At 48.8% G+C, this 21,487-nt stretch overlaps 1 protein-coding gene and 1 long non-coding RNA gene across 3 annotated transcripts; one reads left to right on the plus strand and one right to left on the minus strand.

Moving 5' to 3' along the window:
* Positions 1–53: 53 nt before the first annotated feature.
* Positions 54–10,275, minus strand: Prkag3 (protein kinase AMP-activated non-catalytic subunit gamma 3). Of its 2 annotated transcripts, none has more exons than XM_021664223.2 (14): positions 9,811–10,275; positions 9,417–9,456; positions 8,812–8,964; positions 8,088–8,494; positions 6,642–6,723; positions 6,488–6,546; positions 6,366–6,411; positions 6,133–6,187; positions 5,308–5,434; positions 5,000–5,165; positions 2,440–2,477; positions 2,146–2,292; positions 1,571–1,815; positions 54–1,050 (listed from the first exon to the last, which is right to left on the minus strand). In XM_021664223.2, the coding sequence occupies exons 3-13, from the start codon at positions 8,960–8,962 to the stop codon at positions 1,699–1,701; spliced, it is 1,395 nt and encodes a 464-aa protein (XP_021519898.2). In that variant the 5' UTR covers positions 8,963–8,964; positions 9,417–9,456; positions 9,811–10,275; the 3' UTR covers positions 54–1,050; positions 1,571–1,698. The 2 variants fall into 2 exon arrangements, with proteins under 2 accessions (XP_021519898.2, XP_060224624.1); XM_060368641.1 differs by having other exon boundaries at positions 9,750–10,275.
* A 2,277-nt stretch (positions 10,276–12,552) lies between these two features.
* On the plus strand, positions 12,553–16,589 carry LOC132648094 (uncharacterized). Its single transcript, XR_009586469.1, has 2 exons — positions 12,553–13,206; positions 13,882–16,589. It is a non-coding gene; the product is annotated as an uncharacterized LOC132648094 (long non-coding RNA).
* Positions 16,590–21,487: the final 4,898 nt, after the last annotated feature.

Here is a 21,487-nt window from a genome sequence, read left to right on the forward strand (position 1 = left end):
TGAGGGCCTACGACATCACAGGGGAGGGTAACAGCAGATAAAGAGACCCAGACTTGAACGAGATTAATTTCTTTCCACCTGGTGAATTGAGGTCCTGGTAAAAATTGCATCCAGTGTTACAGGATCGGTTATGTTTCCTGCAAACTCCCATTTGTGGGCTGGGGTTTCACCTACCATGTGAGTAATTAATAAACGGTTTCCTTGTCATTCTGTTACAAATCAAAGTTTAAAAATCTGTCTGCAGAATAACATTCCATACACAAAGGAAAGGCCACCGGCAGCTTTTGTCAGTTGCAGGTTTTCCTTCAAGTCTTTGAATTCAGGAGACACGAAGAGTTTGTCACAAGTTCATTTCAGTAACTAGCGTTTGAGTAAGCCTGCAGCATCCAAGGTCGTGGCTTGCTCTTTTGTTTCTTTTTTCCTGAATGCTCATTCTCAAGGATCTGAACGCAAGATCATCTGTTTGGGGGGAGGGGCCGCTGAGGGGACGGAACACTGCTCACTGGTGAGAGCTAAGGAGCCCTCTAGGCAGCAGTGTCAGGAGCACCCAGTCTAGCAGACAGCTCTAGACCCAAGGGCTGCTCAGTGTTGTCCTTCCGGAAGCTTGGCAGTACCGGGAGAATAGGACGATGGATGGATGGTGGATGGCTTCTCAGTGTTGTTCTCCAGAAGCTCGGCAGTACTGGGAGTGTGGGATGGTGGATGGTGGTGGTACAGTGGTAGCTCCACAGAGAAAGAACAGCCAGGGCTCCTGGGAGCTGGAGACATGAGTGTACATGGTCCAGAAACCAAGCATTCCAGGCCCCAGGCTAAATCCATAGGCTGCATGCTCACTTGTCACCCTGAGCTCGGCCCTGACCCATGTGCAGGTTAAGGCGTAAAAAGGGGGAGGGTACACAGATGATCCAAGGCTGATTGCAGTGTTTCTGGTTCAGGGACATTCAGGCTGGACTCCCTTGTTCTTAATCTCATCATCCTGGTGCACTGGGCATTCCCAAAGGCTTCTGGGAGCATAGGTATAACAAGGACAATTAGGGAAGGTTGGAGAGCCTGTGAGAAAAAGAGGAAATGGTGACCAAATCGAGGAGGTGCCGTCCCAGAATCTCACCATCTACTGCCAACTGGGTGTAATGTCTGCCCTATCCTTTGGCAATACCCCTCCCCTGCAAGCAGGCATGGTACCAGGATTGTCTGCAATCCGACAGAGTCACTGAGATGAGCAGAAGGCGGGCATTCCCTCCTGTGTTAGTTCGTGCTGATGATGGCAACGCAGTCAAGGAAAGTTTGTTAGCTTACTTTATTCTTAAGGAATTCCCAGAAAGTGGGAACTGAATAGAGAGAAGGCAAACAAGCCTTAGAGCTCAGGAGCCTCCCCATCCTTTGCAGCAGGACCTCCACGGCCTCAGCTGGAAATGAGGCAAAGAAGTGGTCTGTAAAGCCTTCTTTTGACAGTTTCCATGGGGCTGCTCGATTATGCATGGGCCACTGCCATCCTTGGGGTAGCCTATCTTGAGCTCTAGGAGCTCAGGGAGACCGAAGGACTAGTCCCCTAGTTCACGGCCAGGCTTACCTGTACCAAGACAGAACCAGCAAATGGGGGTGGGAGAAGATGAGGGCCAAGTTCCCCTTCAAGTTCCAAGACTCTTTCATTGGTTTTCAGGTGAGGAAGTCGGCTTGGGGGTGAGGACTCAAGTACTCTCAGGCGCTGAGGGCATCAATACCAGCTGGGCTGAGTACAAGTGCTTGAAGTATGTCAGAGAGGGAGACCACGCCCAGAAGATGCTGGGTCTCATCCACCAGCACTAGCCTGTGCACCTGTGGGGCCACAGTGTTCAGGGAGGGTCAGAGACTTTGGCTACAGCAGCTAATAGGGCCAGGCCCAAGAAGCAGGGAAAGCTTAATACAGCTCAAGGAGCAAAAGGCATCTCCTGGGAACAGCTGGCCATGGCTTTGACCACTCAGCTGGCTGTAGAACTTGGCACAAGGGCCTAATAAACAGGACCAGACACCTACCGATGTAGATGCCAAAGCTTGGTCATGAAAGGGAAGGTAGGCCAAGTGCCCAGTATACAGGCATGGCAAGAGCTATGCAAAGAGTAATTAGGCCATCTGTGCTGAGGGCATGCCAGTCAGGGTGCAAGGTACCTGTTCCCGAGCAATCCTGTCAATGACTTCACCCAGGCTCTCGTGGGGCTGGCAAGAGAGAACTCCCTCCAGACACAGTGTCCTCTGCCTCAAAGCTTCTCCCACACTCATGTCTAGGTGGTTGTATGTTTGCTGGGCAGCCAGGTGCTGGGGCAGGGAGAAGAGTCATGAATTACTTCATCACCCAGGCTGCAGCCTGGAGATTGCCCTCTGACACACTTGCAAAGGGTAGTCACAGATACTTCCTTGTACTGCAACCTCCCTGCAGCATCCCCAGTCCCCAAAGACACTTACAATGACATCAAAGCGGGAGTAGAGGCCCACGACCTGACCTGCAAGTGGGGATGGAGAAGGAAGACAGGGAAGAACATAGCTCAGAACCAGGATGCTCTTCAGGGGACATGAGGAAGTCTTTTGAAAGTCTTTAGTTCCCTGACAGTCCCCCAGGCTGCTGGCTTAGCCATGGGCCATCGGGTAGGCTTAGCATCACTGAGACACCTGACCTTAAGCCTCCTGCGAGCTGCAGTGAGAACATGGCACTGCCTGTTAAATATTCCAGCCTCACAGTGTACAGGCATTATGCCCTTGGTTTTAATTTCTGGTTCACAGGAAACAGGAACAGAAGAACAAGGCACAGCCACCTCCAGGAGGCAAATGGACAAATCTGGAGATAGGATTTAAAAAATATATTTATTATTATTATTTCTGCATGAGGGGAGGGTGTTGGGCCCCCTGGGGCTGGAGTTACAGATGATTATGAGCTGCCATGTGGGTGCTGAGAATTGAACCCAGGTCCTTTGGAAAGAGCACCCAGTGCTCTTAGCCACTGAACCATCTTTTCTAGCCCAGGATTTTTTTTTAACCTTTTAAATTACATTTAGTTAATGTGTGAATGTGCATGTGTGTGTGTGTGTGTGTGTGTGTGTGTGTGTATGTGTGTGTGTACATTTGAGTGTTACAGCACACATGTGTTGAGGTCAGAGGACAATCTTCAGGTCAGTCCTTTTCTTCTATAGTATGGGACCCACATACTATATAGTATGGTCCCATACTATAGAAGAATGCAGGTTACCAGGCTTGGCTGCGAATATCTTTACCTGCTGAGCCATCTCTCTATTCTTGAAGGTGGAATATAGGAAAACTAATTCAGACTTTTCAATCGACTTGTGCTATGAAAACGAAAGGAAGGAGAACACAGTCTTAGGTTTAAGCAGATGTCAGGGACAAGTGAGAAATGGGAAAATAAGGATCAGGATTGGAAATTAGGTCGTGGCAAATTATTCATAGTTTTAAAAATAACTTCTCTCTTTTAAAAGTTACTTTAAGGGCCAGTGAGACGGCTCAGTTGGCAAAAGTACTTGTCGCCAGTCCTGACAACCTGAATTTGATCCCTGGAACTCAGACAGTGGAAGGAGAGACTGGACCCCTGAAAGTTGTCTCCTGACCTCCCTGTATGCATGGTGGCACATAACACCCACATAAACAAACAAACAAACAAACAAAGCCTTTACATTCTACCTGTAACTATTGTATGTACGCATGCCACAGCATGCATGTACACATGGAGGTCAGAGGAGGGCACATTTCAGGAGTTGGTTCTCTCTCTCCTTCCACCTTAGTGTGTGTTCTGGGGATTGAATGTCGGTCACCAGGCTCGACCGGCAAGTGCCTTTACTGGCTGAACATCTTACCTGCACAGTTATTCGGTTGTGTTGGGTAGTATTTTTAGAGGTACAGACTGAAGCGTATAGGGGTGACATGATCCAGTGTCTGTAATTTACCTACAGAAAAATGGTGAGTTGGTCATGGCAATATGCTGCTCTCTATAAAAATCTTCATATTTAAGTAGGAGTTGGAAGTCCTTCGTAATATCCAGCTTCTTTCTGGCGAATGTAACTTTGAATTACCTCTTTTTTAATTCAGTGTATGCAGTGTCTGTGTGTGTGTGTGGGGGGGGTGTTCTCACGTGTATGGGCATGTGAGTGTGTGTGCTTCTGCGTGTGTGTATGTGGGTGTGGGTGAGTTCTCATCCACGTGTGTAGGCTCGCAAATGTGTGGAGACCATGTTGGGGTGATGTCTGGTGTCTTCCTCTGTTGCTTTTCATTTTGTTTATTTGGGCAAGATCTCTCACTGAACCTGCTCCTGCAAGATCCAGCTAGTTTAGCTAGCCAGCCTATCGTCCCAGGATCTCCTGCTGCCACCTCCTGAACCCTGGGATTGCAGGCAAGCTCCCCCGCCACCCCCTTTTATACACGCTGAGGACCCTGAACTCTGGTCTTTAAATACAACTGTTTACCCAAGCCCCAGCTTTGAAATACCGTGTGTCCATCTGACCCTTTCTAGAGCAGGACAATGAGGTCTGGCTGGGGCACAAGATCCCATGGTCTGTTTTCAGGTGAACACAAAAGGATCTGCTGCTTCCTACCACCGTAGCCATCTTATTGCAGATAGTCTTACCAGCCCTCCTTCAAAGGCACAAGAGTCGGCTCCTCACATGGGGTGTGCTGGCTTCCCACAGTCCAGCATGAGGAGGCAGGCAAAACTGCCGTGGGTTTGAAGCCAATGTAAACTACTTAGCAAGTTTCTGGGCTACAGGGTGAGACCTTGTCTCAAAAAAAAAACATCCCTGGCCAGGAAAAAAAAAAAAAAATCCCTTTCACAGTTGGTGAAAATGAGCCTCGGAAAAGCTAAAGCTCAAAGTTCAAAGTTCAAAGCCAGCACCAACTTCTGATCCCACTTATTTTGGGCCCTACAGCTGATGACCCTGAAGATTTTGGCTCCCACGCCCTGCCCACACTCTCCCAGTCAGGCCTCGCTCACTCTAGTTAGAGCCTTTCGCCCTGGACATAATACCAGATTCGTTGACCACAGGCAGTGCAGACACACGTCGGTCCACAAAGATGTCCAGCGCGGTCAGGACAGGAGCTGTTTCCAGAACGACAGCCAAATCTCGGAATGTGCCGATGCCCAAATCTTGAATAGTGCGGTAGAGGAAGGAGGGACGGGGCAACAGGGCACCCTGTTGGGGTGAGACATGGCAGTGAGCTCATCAGATCAAGCAGCTCCGGGGCCCCCAGCTCCTCCCTCCCTTTGCGTGGGCTAAGAGGGTCTTGCGTGGCTCCCTCCATCCCCCGCCCTTGCTCCCACCGTCCCCGGCTCACAAATATGTGTAGGAACTTGAGTAATCGCTTGTGCGTGAGTATGTAGAGCACAGTGCCGGAGACCGGGTCCAGGACCGGTAGGCGGTGGATTCGGTTCTTGATAAGGGCGTAGACAGCTTCAAACAGACTTTAGAGAATGGAAGCACTGAGACTAGGAGCAACGTAGCAGAGACCCTCCATGTGAGACCCCTAAACGGGGTACCAAGATCCCCTCATTCCTCGGCTTCCCAGAAGGAGTGAAGGACTGCAGGACTGAGAATCTCAGGCAAGACAGCAAGATGGCTCAGCACGGAAAAGCCCTTTTTGCCTGGTGTGGTGGCACAGGCGCTTGGGAGGCAAAGGCAGGCAGATCTCAGTGAGTTTGAGGCCAGCCTGGTCTACAAAGCAAGCCCAGAACAACCAGAGCTATTACATGTAAAGCCTGACTTGAAAAAAAAAATAATTAAATTAAAAGAAAAGAAAAAAAGCTGGGCGGTGGTGATGCACGCCTTTAGTCCCAGTGTTTGCGAGGCAGAGACAGGAGGATCTGTGAGTTCAAGGTTAGTCTGGTCTACACAGTGAGTCCAGGACAGGACAGCCAGTGCTACACAGAAACCCTGCCTCCAAAAAAAGAAAAAAAAACAAAAACAAAAAAAAAACAAAAAGCAACCCTGACGATCTGAGCTCAATTCCTGCAAAATGTGCCCTAACTTCCACATGTTACAACACAGACACACATACACACATGTGCGCGTGCACACACACACCAAACAAGCAACAAATGTGACACCAAAAACCTTTGAGATGGGGGGACAGGGTGCTCAGGCGAACATGAAGGATGTTTACCTGTCATTGGGAGAGATGGAGACCAGAGGCTTGAAGCAGCCTTGTAGGTAGATCTCTGCAGAAAAACCCGAGTCAGGCCACAGGAGTCCCCAGTGGCCTCATGTTGTCTCCTGACTGCTTCCCTTTCCGCAGGTACTTGAGGCTTTCCCACTGTCTTGTGCCCTCCAGGAAACCCACCTTCTGTTCCAGGCCTTGAGCCCAACTTTAACCCCCCGCAGCCTTCTCCAGCTTACCTCTCCAGGTCTCAATCTTGTGTTCTTCAATCTCATAGATCTGAACCTAGAGGCAGAGGTAGGACTTTGGGGTCGGACACGAGCCCCTGGAACATCAGGCCTCCTGACCCCCCAGAACTTACCAGGGGTGACCTGTAGTAGCGGTGCAGGACGAGGATGAAGTCTGTGATGGTGAGCATGCCTGCGGGGTGGACAGGTTAGGCCTAAGGGCAAGGCTCATGGAGGACCCCATCCCGCCAGCATCCTTGCACAGTATAAGGTCCAACCTCTCCTCACCCACAAAGCTCTGCTTCTTGCTGTCCCACAGAGGGGCTGCCCTCACACCGTTGGCCACCATGGCGAAGAAAGCCTTCTTGATCTGAGGGGCAGGAAAGAATGAAGGGTGGGGGTAAGGACTGATAGCCACGCATCCTCTCACCTTGCTGTCCCCACCAGGGCCCTCTCATGGATCTTCTCCCTGAGTCTTCTCCACATGAGCCTTCCTCTTTCCCATCATGAGTCCACGTTTGCCACACAGATAAGGCTGTTTGTGCCCAGAGGCACTGAGGGACCATCCTGAGACACAGCAGGGTTTCCACATGGAGGTCATGTTCATATACACATGGTGGAGTTTTGCTCGTATAAATACTAGAAGTATATCCATTTCCTCACTAAATTTGATACCAACTTATTTTGATCCTTATCCTAAGCAAAACTACCTATATGTGCTGAATGTGCTTTGCTTTCATCTTTTCTTTCCTTCCTTCTCATCTCTTCTTCCCTTTCCTTAGTTCTTTCCTCTTCTCTCCCATGCTTTCTTTTAATGTTTCTGTTTGTTTTGTTGTTTGGTTTCCAGGCTGGCCTGGAACTTGAGGCCCTACCGCCTTAGCCAACTCAGTACTGGGATTACAGGCATGCACCACTGCATACAAATCTTTTAACACACATCAAGATAAAGCAAAGCAGGGCTAGACAGATGGCTCAGTGGTTAAGAGCACTGTCTGCTCTTCCAGAGGGCCTGAGTTCAATTCCCAGCAACCACTTCTACTGGTATCTGATGCCCTCTTCTGTCATGAAGGTGCATATACAGACTGAGTGTTCATGTACATAAGATATATAATTCTTGATTTAAAAAAGATTAAGCAGAGCTATTAAAACAATATATTTCTTTGCAAAACACTGGAACCAGATTGTGTTCTGTGGATGGCACATATACCATGCTTTCAGCATTTAGGTGTCATGCCTTGTGCATGTAGGTGCCATGAGCACATAATCATCATCTGCCCTGCAGTAACAGTACTAAAGATGGAGTCAGTTTAGCCTAATGGAAGATCAGTAACCAGAGCACTTGCTATTTTTCTGTTGCCAGAACACGCTCCTCTTAGTCCTGGGTGACTCTGCAATGTCTTACACAGTTAAGAGAGTCCTCTTACTGTGTCCTGAGTTGTCCTAAGACTCCTTTGAAATAGGGGGGAGCAAGATTGTGATCCTCATTTTAGAGAAGACGGAGATAAAGTGACCAACCCCAAGTTTGGCGGATGCAAGATGACAGAGCTGTGATGGCAATTAGGGGATCCCCATGAAGCATGCTCTCTCCTGACATCTGTATGATGCTCAGAAGGAGTCCTAGAAAGGGACTTTCGGGGACTATGACTTGGCAAGACATCCAGGAGAATATGAGTGGTAGCTATAGAGGAGGGAGGCTGAGCCCTGAGCTCAAGCGGGTCCAAGCCAGGGTCTTACCTCCAGTGTGGTGTCAAAGATGACCAGTTTGGAGCTGGTGGCCATGGCATCATAGCACGTGTGTTCCTGCATGAAGTGCATATAGACCTGGGCTCCAGGCTTCTGCAGCTCATCATCCCAACTCAGGCTGAGAAGCGGGGCCTGTGGGGATGGACAAGGCCTCGGCCTGTCCTCTTCCAGACCTTCGAGCTCATAGTCCCAGGCCTCTGAGGCTGGGAACTCGATGGCCAGTTCTAGGTCACCTGTGCTGGAGCCCACTGCTGAGGCTGCACAGTTGGGCAAGAGGAGGTCCCACCCTGTGGGGGAGGTCTCCACTCCAGCCAAGGAAACAGCTTGAGCCAAGGGTGTGGCCTTTGGGAATGTGGCTTCCCGCCTGGTGGACTCAGCAGCTGGTCTGGACTGGGCACCTGTTGAGGGAAGAAGGCATGATGGAGGACAGTAACTTGGTCTTCCAAAGCACATTCTCTGTGCTTTCAGTGTCTGGCAGCACTGGGGCACGGGGATAGTGTCGAGCTCCAGAGTCCTAGCAGACAGTAACTCTTTCATCGTTCCAAGGTGACTGTGCCGGACCTGAATGGGCAGCCTGGTTAAACCGCCTCTCATGTGGTGAGACTGAGGCCACGAGATGAGATTGGGTCTAATTCCATGTGATGGAGAGGTCTGAGGTCAGCCCCACTCTAGAATGCCTGCTGTCCCCCGTCACCATAACTGACCTTGGCCTTACCTTCGCCCAAACCTGGTGGCTCTGTCTCCTCTGTAGCCTCCTGCCTCATCCATCTGGAAGCCTTGACATCCTGAACGGCATGAGCTCTTTCTGAGCTGGCGGCCACAGCTGGTGATGGCCACGAGTTTTCTCCTTGTTCTAGAAAGTCCATCTCTGGAAGGAGGAAAGGGAACCCATTTGTTTAATAGGGAGTGATACAAGACCAAGCGCTATGTCGTTAGTGAGGGTACTGGAAGCTCTCAGAGCGATTCCCCACCCCACCCCCGACATAGTTTTCATTTTCTATTCACAGGAACTTCCTGAGGCACATATTGTAAATAGGATTTAGCAGTGAGGGACCGGAAACTCAGAGAGGTTAAGCAATTTGCCACAAATCACACAGCTGGAAAGTAGTGTAAGGTCAGCCCTGGGGTTCAGATCTTCAGCAAAGAAGAAAGGGGAGGTCGGGGGCACACACTGGGAAAGGAGGAGAGAGAAGGCAGAGAGGGGAACGAGTTTCTCCTGAGAAAAGCCATGCTGGGGTTAAGGATTGGGGTTCAAAAAGGTGGGGGACAAGCAAGCTAAAGAGAAAAGGGTCGATACACAGGGAGCAGAACATCGCCCACCTTGACTCTCTGGACCTCCACTGTGGCTCTAGGTCAGGGTCTATAGGAGAGAATGTCTGAGTGTTGTGAAAATGCTTTCTGCCTTTAAAGTCCCTGGGCTGTCCCCTTTAAAAAGCACACCCACACAAACACCATGTGTATACAGATATGCACAACACACACACTTACACACTCCTGGCACACACAAAACCTCACACAGGCACGTACACACAGAATACGTATGTACACAGCACTGGCCTGCTCACACCCACAGAGTAGCGGACAGCAAGCACTCGGACCACACACACACACACACACACACACACACACACACACACACACACACGCACGCACACAGGGCCACGAGCTTGCTGTCCTCCTCTGTCCCAGCGCCGGCCCCCTGGGACCCCGGTACCCCAGGCAGAGTGTGCTCCAGCTCGGGCTCCATGCGGCCAGCCTCAGTCCGCTAGCAAGTGCGCGACAGGGGTAGCACTATTCTGGGCCGGTCCTTGGCGGCCAGCCCTCCCGGATCGTGTTCTCTCGGATTGCGGAGAGGGGGGGTGGGGGTGGGGGCTCAACCCGCAGCTGTTCTCGCGCTGCAGCGTGGGGGCGCTGCGGAGGTAGAACGCTCCTCTTCAAACCGAGAGTTCAGAGGAGGAAAATCGGCCACCTTCACGCTCTCTCTCCTCCACGCAAACTCCCCTAGCCAGGGTGGGATGATGTAGGGAAGGAGGTTGTGGGTGGTCCCGAGGAAGAGAAGCCGGGATATGTCTAGGCATTCCATCTTGGCTGCCGCCAACCTGCTCCCTTCTTAAGCGACAGACGAAAGATGGGGAAGGTGGGTCAGGCAGGTGACTGCTCGGCTGGTCATCACAAAGGTGAGAGATCGGATTGAGCCCTTGGGCTCACACGTGTGTGCACAGGGAGCAACGCCTGAGCCGACCTGTAGTTGCAAGATGAGTGGGTGTGCAAGGGCCCAGCCCCTATCCCACCGTGAGTACTGACTCTGCATCTTTCTGTGCCAGAGGGGAACCCAGCCTGTCTCCAGCACGGCTCACCCCCTTCCTTGGCATTCCTTGGGCCTGAGTCAGAGTCCGAATGGGGAACGCTGACCCAGCTGCTCTGGCTTTCCTCTCCCTGCCCCTCCCTTCCCCTTGTCATTCCAGTCCCTTCCATCCAGACCCCCCTGGTCCTAGAGTGGACACTCAGGAATAAACGATTGCATTTCCTGTTGGGTTTATTGAATGTATTTCCTCTCCTCCCTCAAAGCACCTGCAACTGCCTCTAGGGACGGTGGAGGAGAACTGTGCCAGAGGGAGACTTTCCCTTTTCATGAGTGTCCCTGGGGCCTGGATCTGTTTTCAAATAGTGGACTTGTGAGGCCCAACAAATGGGGCCACCTCAAAGAATTGGGAAGTCATCAGCCTGTGCTCAATGGCCTAGGCATTACAGGGGACAGTCATACCCTGTATTTTGCTGAAACGTGACAATAATCCGCAGCTTGCCAGTGTGCAGTACTTTTCTTGCTAGCTGCTAGACAGTCTCTAACTAGTGCTTTGTTTTAGGTTTTTAAGTAGAATCGATTCCAAACAAAATTAGTTAGGGTAGAAATTCAGTTGCTGTAACAAAGGCCCAATTTAAGAATGCCTCGGGAGCTTGAGAGGTGGCTCAGTCGGTAGGAGCTCTTGGTGTGCAAGCAGACAGTCCTTAGTTCAAGTCCCTGGAACCCACACAAAGAGCTAGATAGATGTGCTGGCTTTCTGTGGAGGTGTGGAAACAGGAGGCTCACTGGCTCTCCAGCCTGGTTTCCGGTTCAGTGAGAGGCTCTGTCTCAAGAAGTATTAAGGTGTAGACTGATAAAGCAGGATACCCAAGGACTTCCTCTGGCTTTTGGGAATACGTGTGCATAACACACACACACATACATACACACACATACACACACACACACCCCACACGCATACATGAGAGAGAGAATCTTTCAAACAATAATGGTCTATAAAAAGTCTGTAGCTGAGAGGGTGGTTGTGAAACCATCAAAGCGTCTTCTAGCTTCTGCCCCTGCAGTAGCACTCCAGTCAGAAGAAGGGAAGGGGACAAAGGAAAGAGTCCACACATCTTCTAAGACCTGAAGTGGAAGTTGCCCTCTCACTTCCTCTCAGGTCGAACTGGCCAAATTTAGCCAGGATGCTTGAAGAGGCAGGGGCTGAGGATCTCAAGTCATTATTTTGGGCAGCCATTCCAGTTAAAATTCATTCAATTCTACCACTAAAAGGAAAGGCAACTAGACAGTAGGCCCATTTGGCAGTCTCCATTACATAATGTTTTCATTCCATCATCCAGGCATGGAAACGAACTCAGAGAAAACAGGCAGTGCTTTCCAAGGTCATCTGGCAAGCGAACAATCGTAATAGACGTTAATTGGGTCTGGATGATTCCCCAGGGGGACTTTTCATCACATCCAGCCAACATATTTTGGCCACCCAGGGGCCAGCAATCAAACGAGCTGAAAGATGTTTGCACATGGAAGGACAGCTCTGCCCTGAGGAGGATGCAAAGGTTGCATGGCACAGTGCCTGGGGGACCAGTTCTCTGTGTATGATGAAGTCAGGGAAGCCTTTCTGGAGGAGGAGGTCCTGTGTGGAACACGGGGAACATCGAGGAGAAGGCAGTGGCGCGAGTCAAGCCCGCTCTGGATCTGTGAAGGGGATGTGAGGCATGCTGGGAGAATTGGGGGCGGCCCTTCCAGGTCCACTGCATCACATGCCTTTGGGGGTGGGCCACGGAGCTGCTAACTCACTGGAACTTGTGTAAACACTCAAACTGCTGCCGTCATCATCAAAGTCCTACAAGAGAGACGTGCTCAAGCCAGCAGTGGGGGGGGGGGGAGGGGGAGAGCTTGAACTCCAGCCCTTGTCCAAGTGGTTCCGAGGGCGGTGGGATTGATCAGACATAAAATAGGGGGTTTCTGAGCTATGGGTGGAGTTCAATGAAAACATTTACCTCAAATGTGTGAGAACCCGGATTCCATGCCTTACAGCTCGAAAAGAAAGAGAAGGGAAAGAAAATGAATGGGAAAGGGAACAGCTATAGGAATGAAGAGAAAAGAAGGCGAATAGGTGAGGGGTGTACCCGGGCAGGTGGAGTGCCTGCCCAGCCTGCGTGAAGCACCTCATAAAATCTGCATGGTGGTACCTACAGCTGACCTCCACACACACACACACACACACACACACACACACACACACACCAAACACTATAAACAAATGTGCTAAGGGAAAGTTCCTTTCAGAGCAGTGGTTCTCAACCTTCTTAGCACGGTGACCTTTACTACAGTTCCTCATGTTGTGATGACCCCCTCCCAACCATGAAATTATTTTCTTGTTGATTCATAAGTGTAATTTTTCTACTATTATGAATTGTGATGTAAATATGTGCTTTCCAATGGTCTTAGGTGAGCCCTGTGAAGGGTTGTGCAAAAAAAAAAAAAAAAAAAAATCCCAAAGAGGTTGAGAACAGTAGCTTTAGAGCCAAGCAGGTTTTCTCATATTCTTCCAGGGAGCCACTCCAGTTTGAGAGAGGACAGGCAGGAACTCCAAATTACTCAAATCCGGAGCCAATCAGCCTTCTAAGTTTTGAGGGTGTCACATTGGCAAAGAATCTGTAAACCTGACCAGAAAGGCCTCACTTGACCCTTCTCTCCTGTTATCACTTACCCTGCATGTCTCTAACAGCTGAGAAGGACATCTGGGACAACTGAAATGTCTATGAGGAAGGCATGCCACTCCCACACAGCGGCCGTGGATACCAGGTAAGAAACTACTTCTCATGGGCAAAGCTGCCCATGTGGAAGCAGAGGCCCCAGAGGACACACTCAGCAGGGGACAAGTGTGCTGCCTGGACTTAGGGACTGTTAGTAGCCAGTGCCCTTTCTGTGTTGGTCATCTTTTCCCATTTCAGGGCATTTTAATTGCGTTTCTCCTGTTTCTCTCCCACTGTTTAGTTTGAAGGAGAGGTTCTCTGCCTGCCAGGAAACAGGGCATCCGACCAGGGCCCCCTGGTAATGGGCTACCCATGCCTCAGAGAGCTGGTGCCCAGCTGGAGCTGACTCACTGATCTTTTGAAGATATAAATGTTTTCTTCCTGTTGAGGCAGACAGACCCATTGATTCTGATCCTCCTGTCTTCTCCTATCAGTAAAACCCTACACTTATATTTCCCAGCTTTCTTTGCAGATAGTGTGGCCGCGTGGCTAAATCTGGCCGGTGAGATTTCCACAGCAATATCAAAAGCAACAAGCAAATACATAAGGGTGCCCATGAAAGGGGGAAACAACCCTAAGCTCCTAATGGGACTTATGATATGGTAGGCGGCACTGGAGCAACCATTAGATCATCATGCGGGAAGATGTAGGCTGAAAATGGAGGACCTCCTCCATCCTCATTTAGATCTACCTATCTTTATCTATTTTTGTGCTGCCCTAACAGGATATCCCAGACCAGGTAATTTACAATGAAGTTTCTTACCCACGGACCTGGAGACTGGAGAAATCCAAGATCAAGAGCCTTCAGCTATCAGGGACTTCATGGCAGAAGGCAGAAGGCAGAAGGCAGAAGGCAGAAGGCATGCTTGAGTGCAAGAGAAAACTAAAGTCACTCAAACAGAAAGCCCACTCTCAAGATAACGCACCTACTGTCACAGACACAGCATTTGTCCATTCCCAAGGGAACACTTGACCTCCCTCAAAAGCCTCACCTCGGTGTTGCTATTTAGGGGAGAACTTTCTAACAGACGGACTTTGGGGGACACAGTCAGATCATGCCGTATCCCTACCCCCAACCCTCCTCTGGCCTTCTTTCCTCTGGAGAGTTATGTTAGAAACAAGTTGCCTTGTTTAAGCTACTGAGAAGTTGAACCTTTGTTAAAACAGCCAAGACTTTCTCTAGCTGGCACACGTGCACTCTGGGAACAGGCTAGGCTTAGCAGTTCCCATATGTTGATATGTGCTTATGCAGTGCTCAGTATAAGCAACGGAGCGTGTGCCCCACCCCCGCAGCCCCAGGAGAGAAACAGCTTTATTACTTCTGTTTTGCAGATGAGGAGGAAACAGAGGCAAAAATAGATTAAGTAACTTGATAAAACTATCAAGTGATGGAGACAAGACTAACATTCACAGTTTCTGGATTCCATCAGCCACAACTGACATGGGAGACGACTTGTGAAAAGCTCAGGCCTGGCTGCGACAAGATGCTCACCAAGTCGTTAGTATTGTCATTCACCTCGCCACCTGCTGCCTGCGTCCCCACACTTCCAGTTCCAAGATGCTGAAAGCACACCGTGTGGGACAGTTCAAAACGGAGGTGGATTCCGGCAGGGGCGTAGCTGTACAGCACTGAAACCCTGTGGTTTTTCCATTTCAAAGAGTGTTCTACCCTGCCCTGGCCTGCCCTGCCCTGGCCTGCCCTAGCCCTGCCCCCATCCCTGCACCTGCTTCTTGACCACTGTTCCCACACCTGCTCTTGCTGCCAGCCCCACCCCCGCCCATCCCCTCGGGCAGGGCGAATCAGCAGAAGGCACTGGCCTCAGCTGGGTAACGTATACTTCTTTGGTGCTTGGTTTTCATCTCTGGCCACGGAGTTATGTTTCCTGTAACCCTACTTCTTGGCTCTCTTGCCCACTAGATATATAATAGGGGCTGTGCACCTTGACCCTGGGGTGGGTTTGGCTGCCATCGCTGCAGAGCAGATTTGTCTGCTGCAAGGGGTTGGAGATCCTGTTTAAGTGTGTGTGTGTGTGTGTGTGTTTAATCTATATCAAAGAGATAAAAACACCTTGAAGAGGTTGAGAGGAAATGCCCTGGGTGAAATCTACCAATGATAAGTTGCAAATGGGGTGCCCCTGGGCCTGAGTGGTTCAGATGCTGAGAAAGTGGCTTCTGTTGGGTCATCAGACACAGAGCTTGGAAGCCCTGTCCACCCTGCCTCTGGCTGGAGAATCGCATGGGTGCTAGAGTTCCAAGGACCTAAACAGAACCAGTACTTTTTTAGTATAATCTAGGTGGCCCCACAGGCTCCCTCGGGACCGTTTTCTGCAGGGATGTTGGGGATGGTGTTGGGTGCGTGCTGTTGCTATCTAGCATCTCTTTTGGGCAAACCTTCAGATCTCCCTTCAGTGCTTTACAGAACACACATGCACATGGAGACAGAGGTTGCTGTCGATGTCTTTCTCAATGGTTCTGCATCTTTTTTTTTTTTTTTTGACCTTTATCTCCTAAATTTCTAGCATTTAAAATATTTGTTTATGTTTAAGTCTGTGTGTCTGTGTGACTGTGTGTGGGTATGTGAGAGTAAGAAGTTAGACGAGGGCATCAGATCCCCTAAAGCTGGAGTTGCAGGGGTGTGTGAGCTGCCCAGCATTGGTGCTGGAAAGTGAACTCTGGACCTCCTGGAAGAACACCAAGTGCTTGACAACCACTGAGTCATCTCTCTAGCAATCCACATTATTTTTGGGGACAGGGTATCTCGCCAAAGACGGAGTTCACCAATTTGGCTAAACTGGCTGGCTTGTGCCAGGGATCTGCCTGTTCCCCACCCCTACCCCAAAACGCTAGCATCACAGGCACACATACCTGGCTGTCGGGGGATCTGAACTCAGGTCTCATGCTTGCATGACCAACACTGACTGAAACTTCTCCTGTCCCTGCTCTTTAGATGTTTACTTGGCAATTTTTAGTTATTGAAGAAACCATGCTCCCCCTAAGCTCAGACCCTGAGATTTTTTTGAGAGCCCCAACTGCACTGGGTCCCAGAAGTTTTTTGCTGCACACTCAGCTAACCACACCAAGTGCCTCTGACCACAGTGATGGTGAAATGGACAGAAGCGGTCCAAAGGGAACATGTTTAACGTTTATGTAAGGTAACAGAACATCTTCCCTCAGGGATCTGGCACTGAGAGGATGGAATGTGGAGATCTTGGAGGCTGCCCTGCAGGATGAAGTCAAAGGGCCCTTTTTTGTCATTCACTACGCCCAAGTTGCAACCACCTGAGCTTGCTGCTCTACCCAAAGACCTGGGTATAGTTCCCAGCACCACGTGGAAGAAGAGAATAGACTCTCTTAAACTGTTCTCTGACTCTCTCTCTCTCTCACTCTGCGTTTCTCTAATAAATAAATGCAAAAAAAAATTAAAAAAAAAAACAGAGAATATATCTTCAGTGTTTAAAGTAAGTGCCAACTTGTAAGTTTTTTGGAGGGTGGGGTGATTTTGAGGCAGGGTTTCTTTCTCTGTGGAGACTTGGCTGTCCTGGAATTCACTCTGTAGACCAGGCTGGCCTCATACTCAAGAGTTCTGCCTGCCTCTGCCTCCCAAGTGCTTGAATCAAAGGTGTGTGTCACCCCACCCTGATGTCCTCCTGTAATTTTATCCAAAAGAAAATTTATCAGAAAGATAGAAGGAGGGCGTGAGAGATGGTTCAGCCGTTAAGAGTTGTTCTTTAAGACAACACAGATTCAGTTCCCAGCACCCACATGGCAGCTCACAACCATCTATAACTCCAGTTCCAGGGAATCCAACACCCTCACAGACTCATTCTGGCCAAATATCAATGCAAAATAAATAAATAAATAAATAAATAAATGGAAATAAGTTACTTTTTTAAAAAAAGGAAAGACAAATGTTATGACTTAAATATGAAATTTCTCCGTAGGCTCATGTTGAATGCTTGGTTTCCTGCTGGTGGTGTGATTTTGAGAAGTTCTGGAGACTGTAAGAGATGGGGCCTAGCTAGAAGAAATGGGACACTTGAGAGGGTGGCTTTGAAAGTTACGAAAGGTCTCCAGTCTCTTCTTTGCTCTCTGCTTCCCCTCTGCCATGAAGTGAAGAGCATCCTCTACACCCTCCTGCTGGCTGCCCTTCTGACCAAGCACATGAGCCCTCACAGCTGTGGACTGATCCCTCTGAGGTCATGAGCCAAGATAAAGTTTTACTAACTCGTTCCTTCAGGTACTCTGGTTATAGCTCCTCAAAAGCAACCGACATAACACCTTTTGTGACGAGTAAGAACAGATGATTCATCACTCCAGTCCAGGAAATTCTAGAGTGTATGCTGCAGGAAGCAGCATTGTTGGCATACTTAAAAAAAAAAAAAAACACTTTTATTTACATTTCTTATATCTCTTTCTCCCTACTTTACCCGAATCCTTTCCAACACCCCGATACCAGGTAGGAAAGAGACAGGGTTAGTGGGAGAGGGGGCGTAGTTCTCTTAGTTGCTTCCTGCTGGTTAGGGTGGTAGGGTTCTTTGGACCAGTCCAATCCTTGTTTCAGGAGATCTCCGACTTCTTGTCTCACAACAGCAACCGGGAGCAGCAAGGGGGGAAGGAGCATCCTTGTTCTTTCTCAGAGCCTGTACACTCTCTGGGCTCTGGCATTTATTCTCTCTCCAGAGTCCTCAGAGTTAAACCATCTGCAGCTGGCAAAGAGCGCCTCTCAGAGCCCCCATGAGGTAAATAGTTTGCTGCTGAATCAGTCCCACATCCCACACCTAGAATTAAAACAAAAACATGTTTATATCCGCAACACAGTATCTTACAATGTAGACCATAACTCTAAAACAAAACTTAAAAAGGTAAGAAAAATCATCAAACTGTGGACAATCTAAATGAGTAGATTAAAAATTTTATATAGAGAGGAGGTAGGCCCAGTGACACAGACCTAGAAATTCAAGGTCAGCCTGGGCAACTAGTGGGGCCCTGTTTCAAAAACAGGGTGATGGATGCAGCTATGGATGCTGGTACACTTAGTTGATGATTCAGGACAAAACAGCCATCCTTACGCCCAGATCTCGGCCTTATGTAAGTGCTTGGGGATTTAGACACAATCTCAGGGAAGATGAGGAGACCCCGAATTAATTCTCAGGAGACAGGCTGCATTAGAATAATTTCAGTCATGTGCCATGGATAACTCTGCTTAACTTGCTTTAACTAATTTGGGTACTGATTGGATCCCTTAGGGCAGGAGGAGGAGGAGGAGGAGGAGGGCAGGCTTTTATTTATTTAAACCAGGAACTCATGGTGTATGTTTTCCTTTTATCTTATCCCTCATTTCCCCAAATACAGAGGTGGCAATCTCAGTTCCGGGGTCCACAGAAGAAGAGATGGTTGTTGCCTGTGCTTTATTCCACCGGGAAACACCCCACAGCCCAACTAGAAACATCCTTATACCGCAGCCCAGAGTCTCAGGGTGTACGTTGTGGGCCCAGAGAGTGCCTAGTTACAATGCTGGTCAAGTTCAGTCTCACTGTCTGACCTGGTTTCACAGCATCTGCCACCATCCCAGCTCAGCTCTACAGCTCCTCCCTATGTTTCTTTCACGTACTGGGACTTTGCCTCAGGCCCATCATTCTTACCACCGTTTGTTCTCTGTCTTCCTCTTCCCTACCTCCTCTCTCTGACCTTATTCAGGAATCCTTCTCCTCCTAGCTACACAGGTTTATATGCCAATTTTAGGGTTCAGGGTGGGTAGTTCAGGGGACAATGCTCACCTAATGTGTGAGGCCAGAGGCTCATCCCTGCGTTCTGCAAAAGAGAAATAAAGTTATAAAAATGAACAAATGTCACCTCTAGGTCAGGTTGGCGTTCCTACCCAGAGAGTAGGAACTCTCTGGGTTCCCAAGAACTCGCTGGCTGTCCCAAGCGTTCTGTCTCATCTAGAACCAACAGCAAGCCCTTGGGAAAGTCTAGAGGTATAGCTCAGCGCTTTATCTATCATGTACCAGGCTCTAGGTTCAGTTCCTAGTACCAAAACAAACAAACAAACAAACAAACAAAAACAAAGACTTTGAGTAGAGTGCAGCCTCGTCGCTTTAGGGTCTCCACAGAGTCCTTACTCTGTCTGGCCTCAGACATGCCTGCACTGGCCATGTGACTCAGCAGATCACAGCAGACATTGAACGAACCCTGATCCCCACATTCCTAGAATGGGAGTTAGTAATACCTCTTTTGCAGGACTGATGTTTCAAAAGTAACACATGCACATCACTAGAAAAATTCCAAAGAATGTACTCAGGCATAAAAATGGAAGAAAGAGGCTGGGGATGTTGAGTGTGCTTACCTAGCATGCAAAGGCCCTGGGTTTGATACCCAGTGCTGATAAAGCAGGCTTGTAATCTCAGCCCTTGGGAGATGGAGGCAGGAGGATCAGAAGTCCAAAGTCATCCTTATCTATGTAATGAGTAGGGGGCGGCCTATCTTAAGTCAAACACACAAAAAGTTTTTGAGAAGGGAACTCAAGTTGGCTTGTTGGCACAAACCTTTAATCCCAGCACTTGGGAGGCAGAGCTTGAGGCCAGCTTGGTCTGTGGGGGGGGAGAGAAAAAGGAAGAAAGAAAAAGAAAAGCAGAAGAGGAAAAGAAGAAAAAGAAGAAGAGGAAGAGGAAGAAGAAAAGGAGAAAGAGGAGCATCTTCTTGCTTTTAAGGCATTGCTTCAAGAACTGCATCAGTTTCTGGATTGATCCTGGATTTGCTCCTGTGCATCCCACCCACAGACTGTCTTGGCTTTGTTGGTTCATGTGGCACCCGTGTTTCATAACAGTTGCTGTAAGAGGAGTAATAATCTTCCTACTCATGAGCATTTTTTATTTTTGCTTTTTCTTTTTTAAACCATCACACTAATACTACTTGTCAACTAATTTGTGCTCGAACATCTTAAAATCACAAAGTCACTTCAAACTTGGAGACAAGAATTATGCCTTTGAGTCTTCTGTGGAACTCAGCAGGTTCTAATGGTGCTCTGTTTCTTTTCCCCAGAGAGCATTTTCGAAAAATGCTTTGTAAGTGGTAAGATGGAGAAAGGGAAGAGCAGTCTTATCTCCAGTGTGAAGGTCCCCAACAGAAGGTGCTAGATGGAATGTTACTCTTCAAGGCTGAGGGTAGTAGGCTCTAATTATTAATGCAGAGAGAGAGAAACAACTTTCCCAGGACCCCACCGGCTCACCCTGTCCCTTCTCAGGACTTTGGCCACAGCAGCTATGAATCTATCTATTCCCCCACCCCCATCTCACCAAACCCAAGAAGCTTTCCTGCCTCTTCTTCCCTGAGTGGTTCAGACAGGATCTCCCCGAGGTTGCTTCAAAATCTGTTCTTTAGGATATGATGCCCCCTGCTGGCTTTTAGGATCCACCACATGAGGGTTGTGGGACCTACACTGAGTTAGGACTCAGTCGGGTCCACTATTTGCTGTTATATGGGGAAAGAAGAAATCAGCGTTCAGCTTCCAGAACTTTGGCCTCCCTGGAGCACACCATTGTTGGAAAAAATGCTAAAGACCTACAAGTTGCCAGATGCATCTGCCAGGCTCTCAGGAGTGCCAGTCACACAGGAGACTGTCACGCAGAGGGAAAGCCCAGCTTGGGTTATCGTTTCCGGTGCTCAGGAACACTGGGTCCTGACTAGGCATAGGTCATGTTCCCCAAGGTGCCATCACCACTTGACTCTTCCTGTATTTTTGTGTTCCATGTAAACTATTATGACTTAGCTTTTATTCCTTAAATTCTCATTTTAACTTAAAGTTCCAAGGCAATGGAGCCATAGGTACTTCTGGTTCTTTAGGAATTATCCTCATCTTGTGCAGGAATATTTGATTCTTCACTCAAAAGTGGGGGGGTGGATAGAGCGATGTCTCAGCAGTTAGGAGTGCTTGCTGCTCTTCCAGAGGACCCAGGTTTGAGTCCTAGCAATGTGTAATCCTGGATCTTGAGAGGTGTAGGAAAGAGGATCAAGAATTTAAGGAAAGGGATAGAGGCTAGCTCCAAAGGAGCACAGCCTGCTCTTCCAGAGGTCCTGAGTTCAATTCTCTGCAGCCATGTGTTGGCTCCCAACCATCTATACTGGGATCTGATGCCCTCTTCAGGCATGCAGGTGTACATGCAGATAGAGCACTCATGTACATAAAATAAATCAGTCTTTCATAAAAAAAAAAAAAAAGAGAGTTTAAGAATAGCCTCAGCTATACATAACAACTTTGAGGCAAGCCTGGGTTATATGAAACCCTGCTCAAAGTAAAATAAAATAAATAAATAAGCAAATGGTTTGTTTGG

This window comes from Meriones unguiculatus, chromosome 15 (genome assembly GCF_030254825.1).
Source record: "Meriones unguiculatus strain TT.TT164.6M chromosome 15, Bangor_MerUng_6.1, whole genome shotgun sequence".
NCBI classification, from domain to species: Eukaryota; Metazoa; Chordata; class Mammalia; order Rodentia; family Muridae; genus Meriones; species Meriones unguiculatus.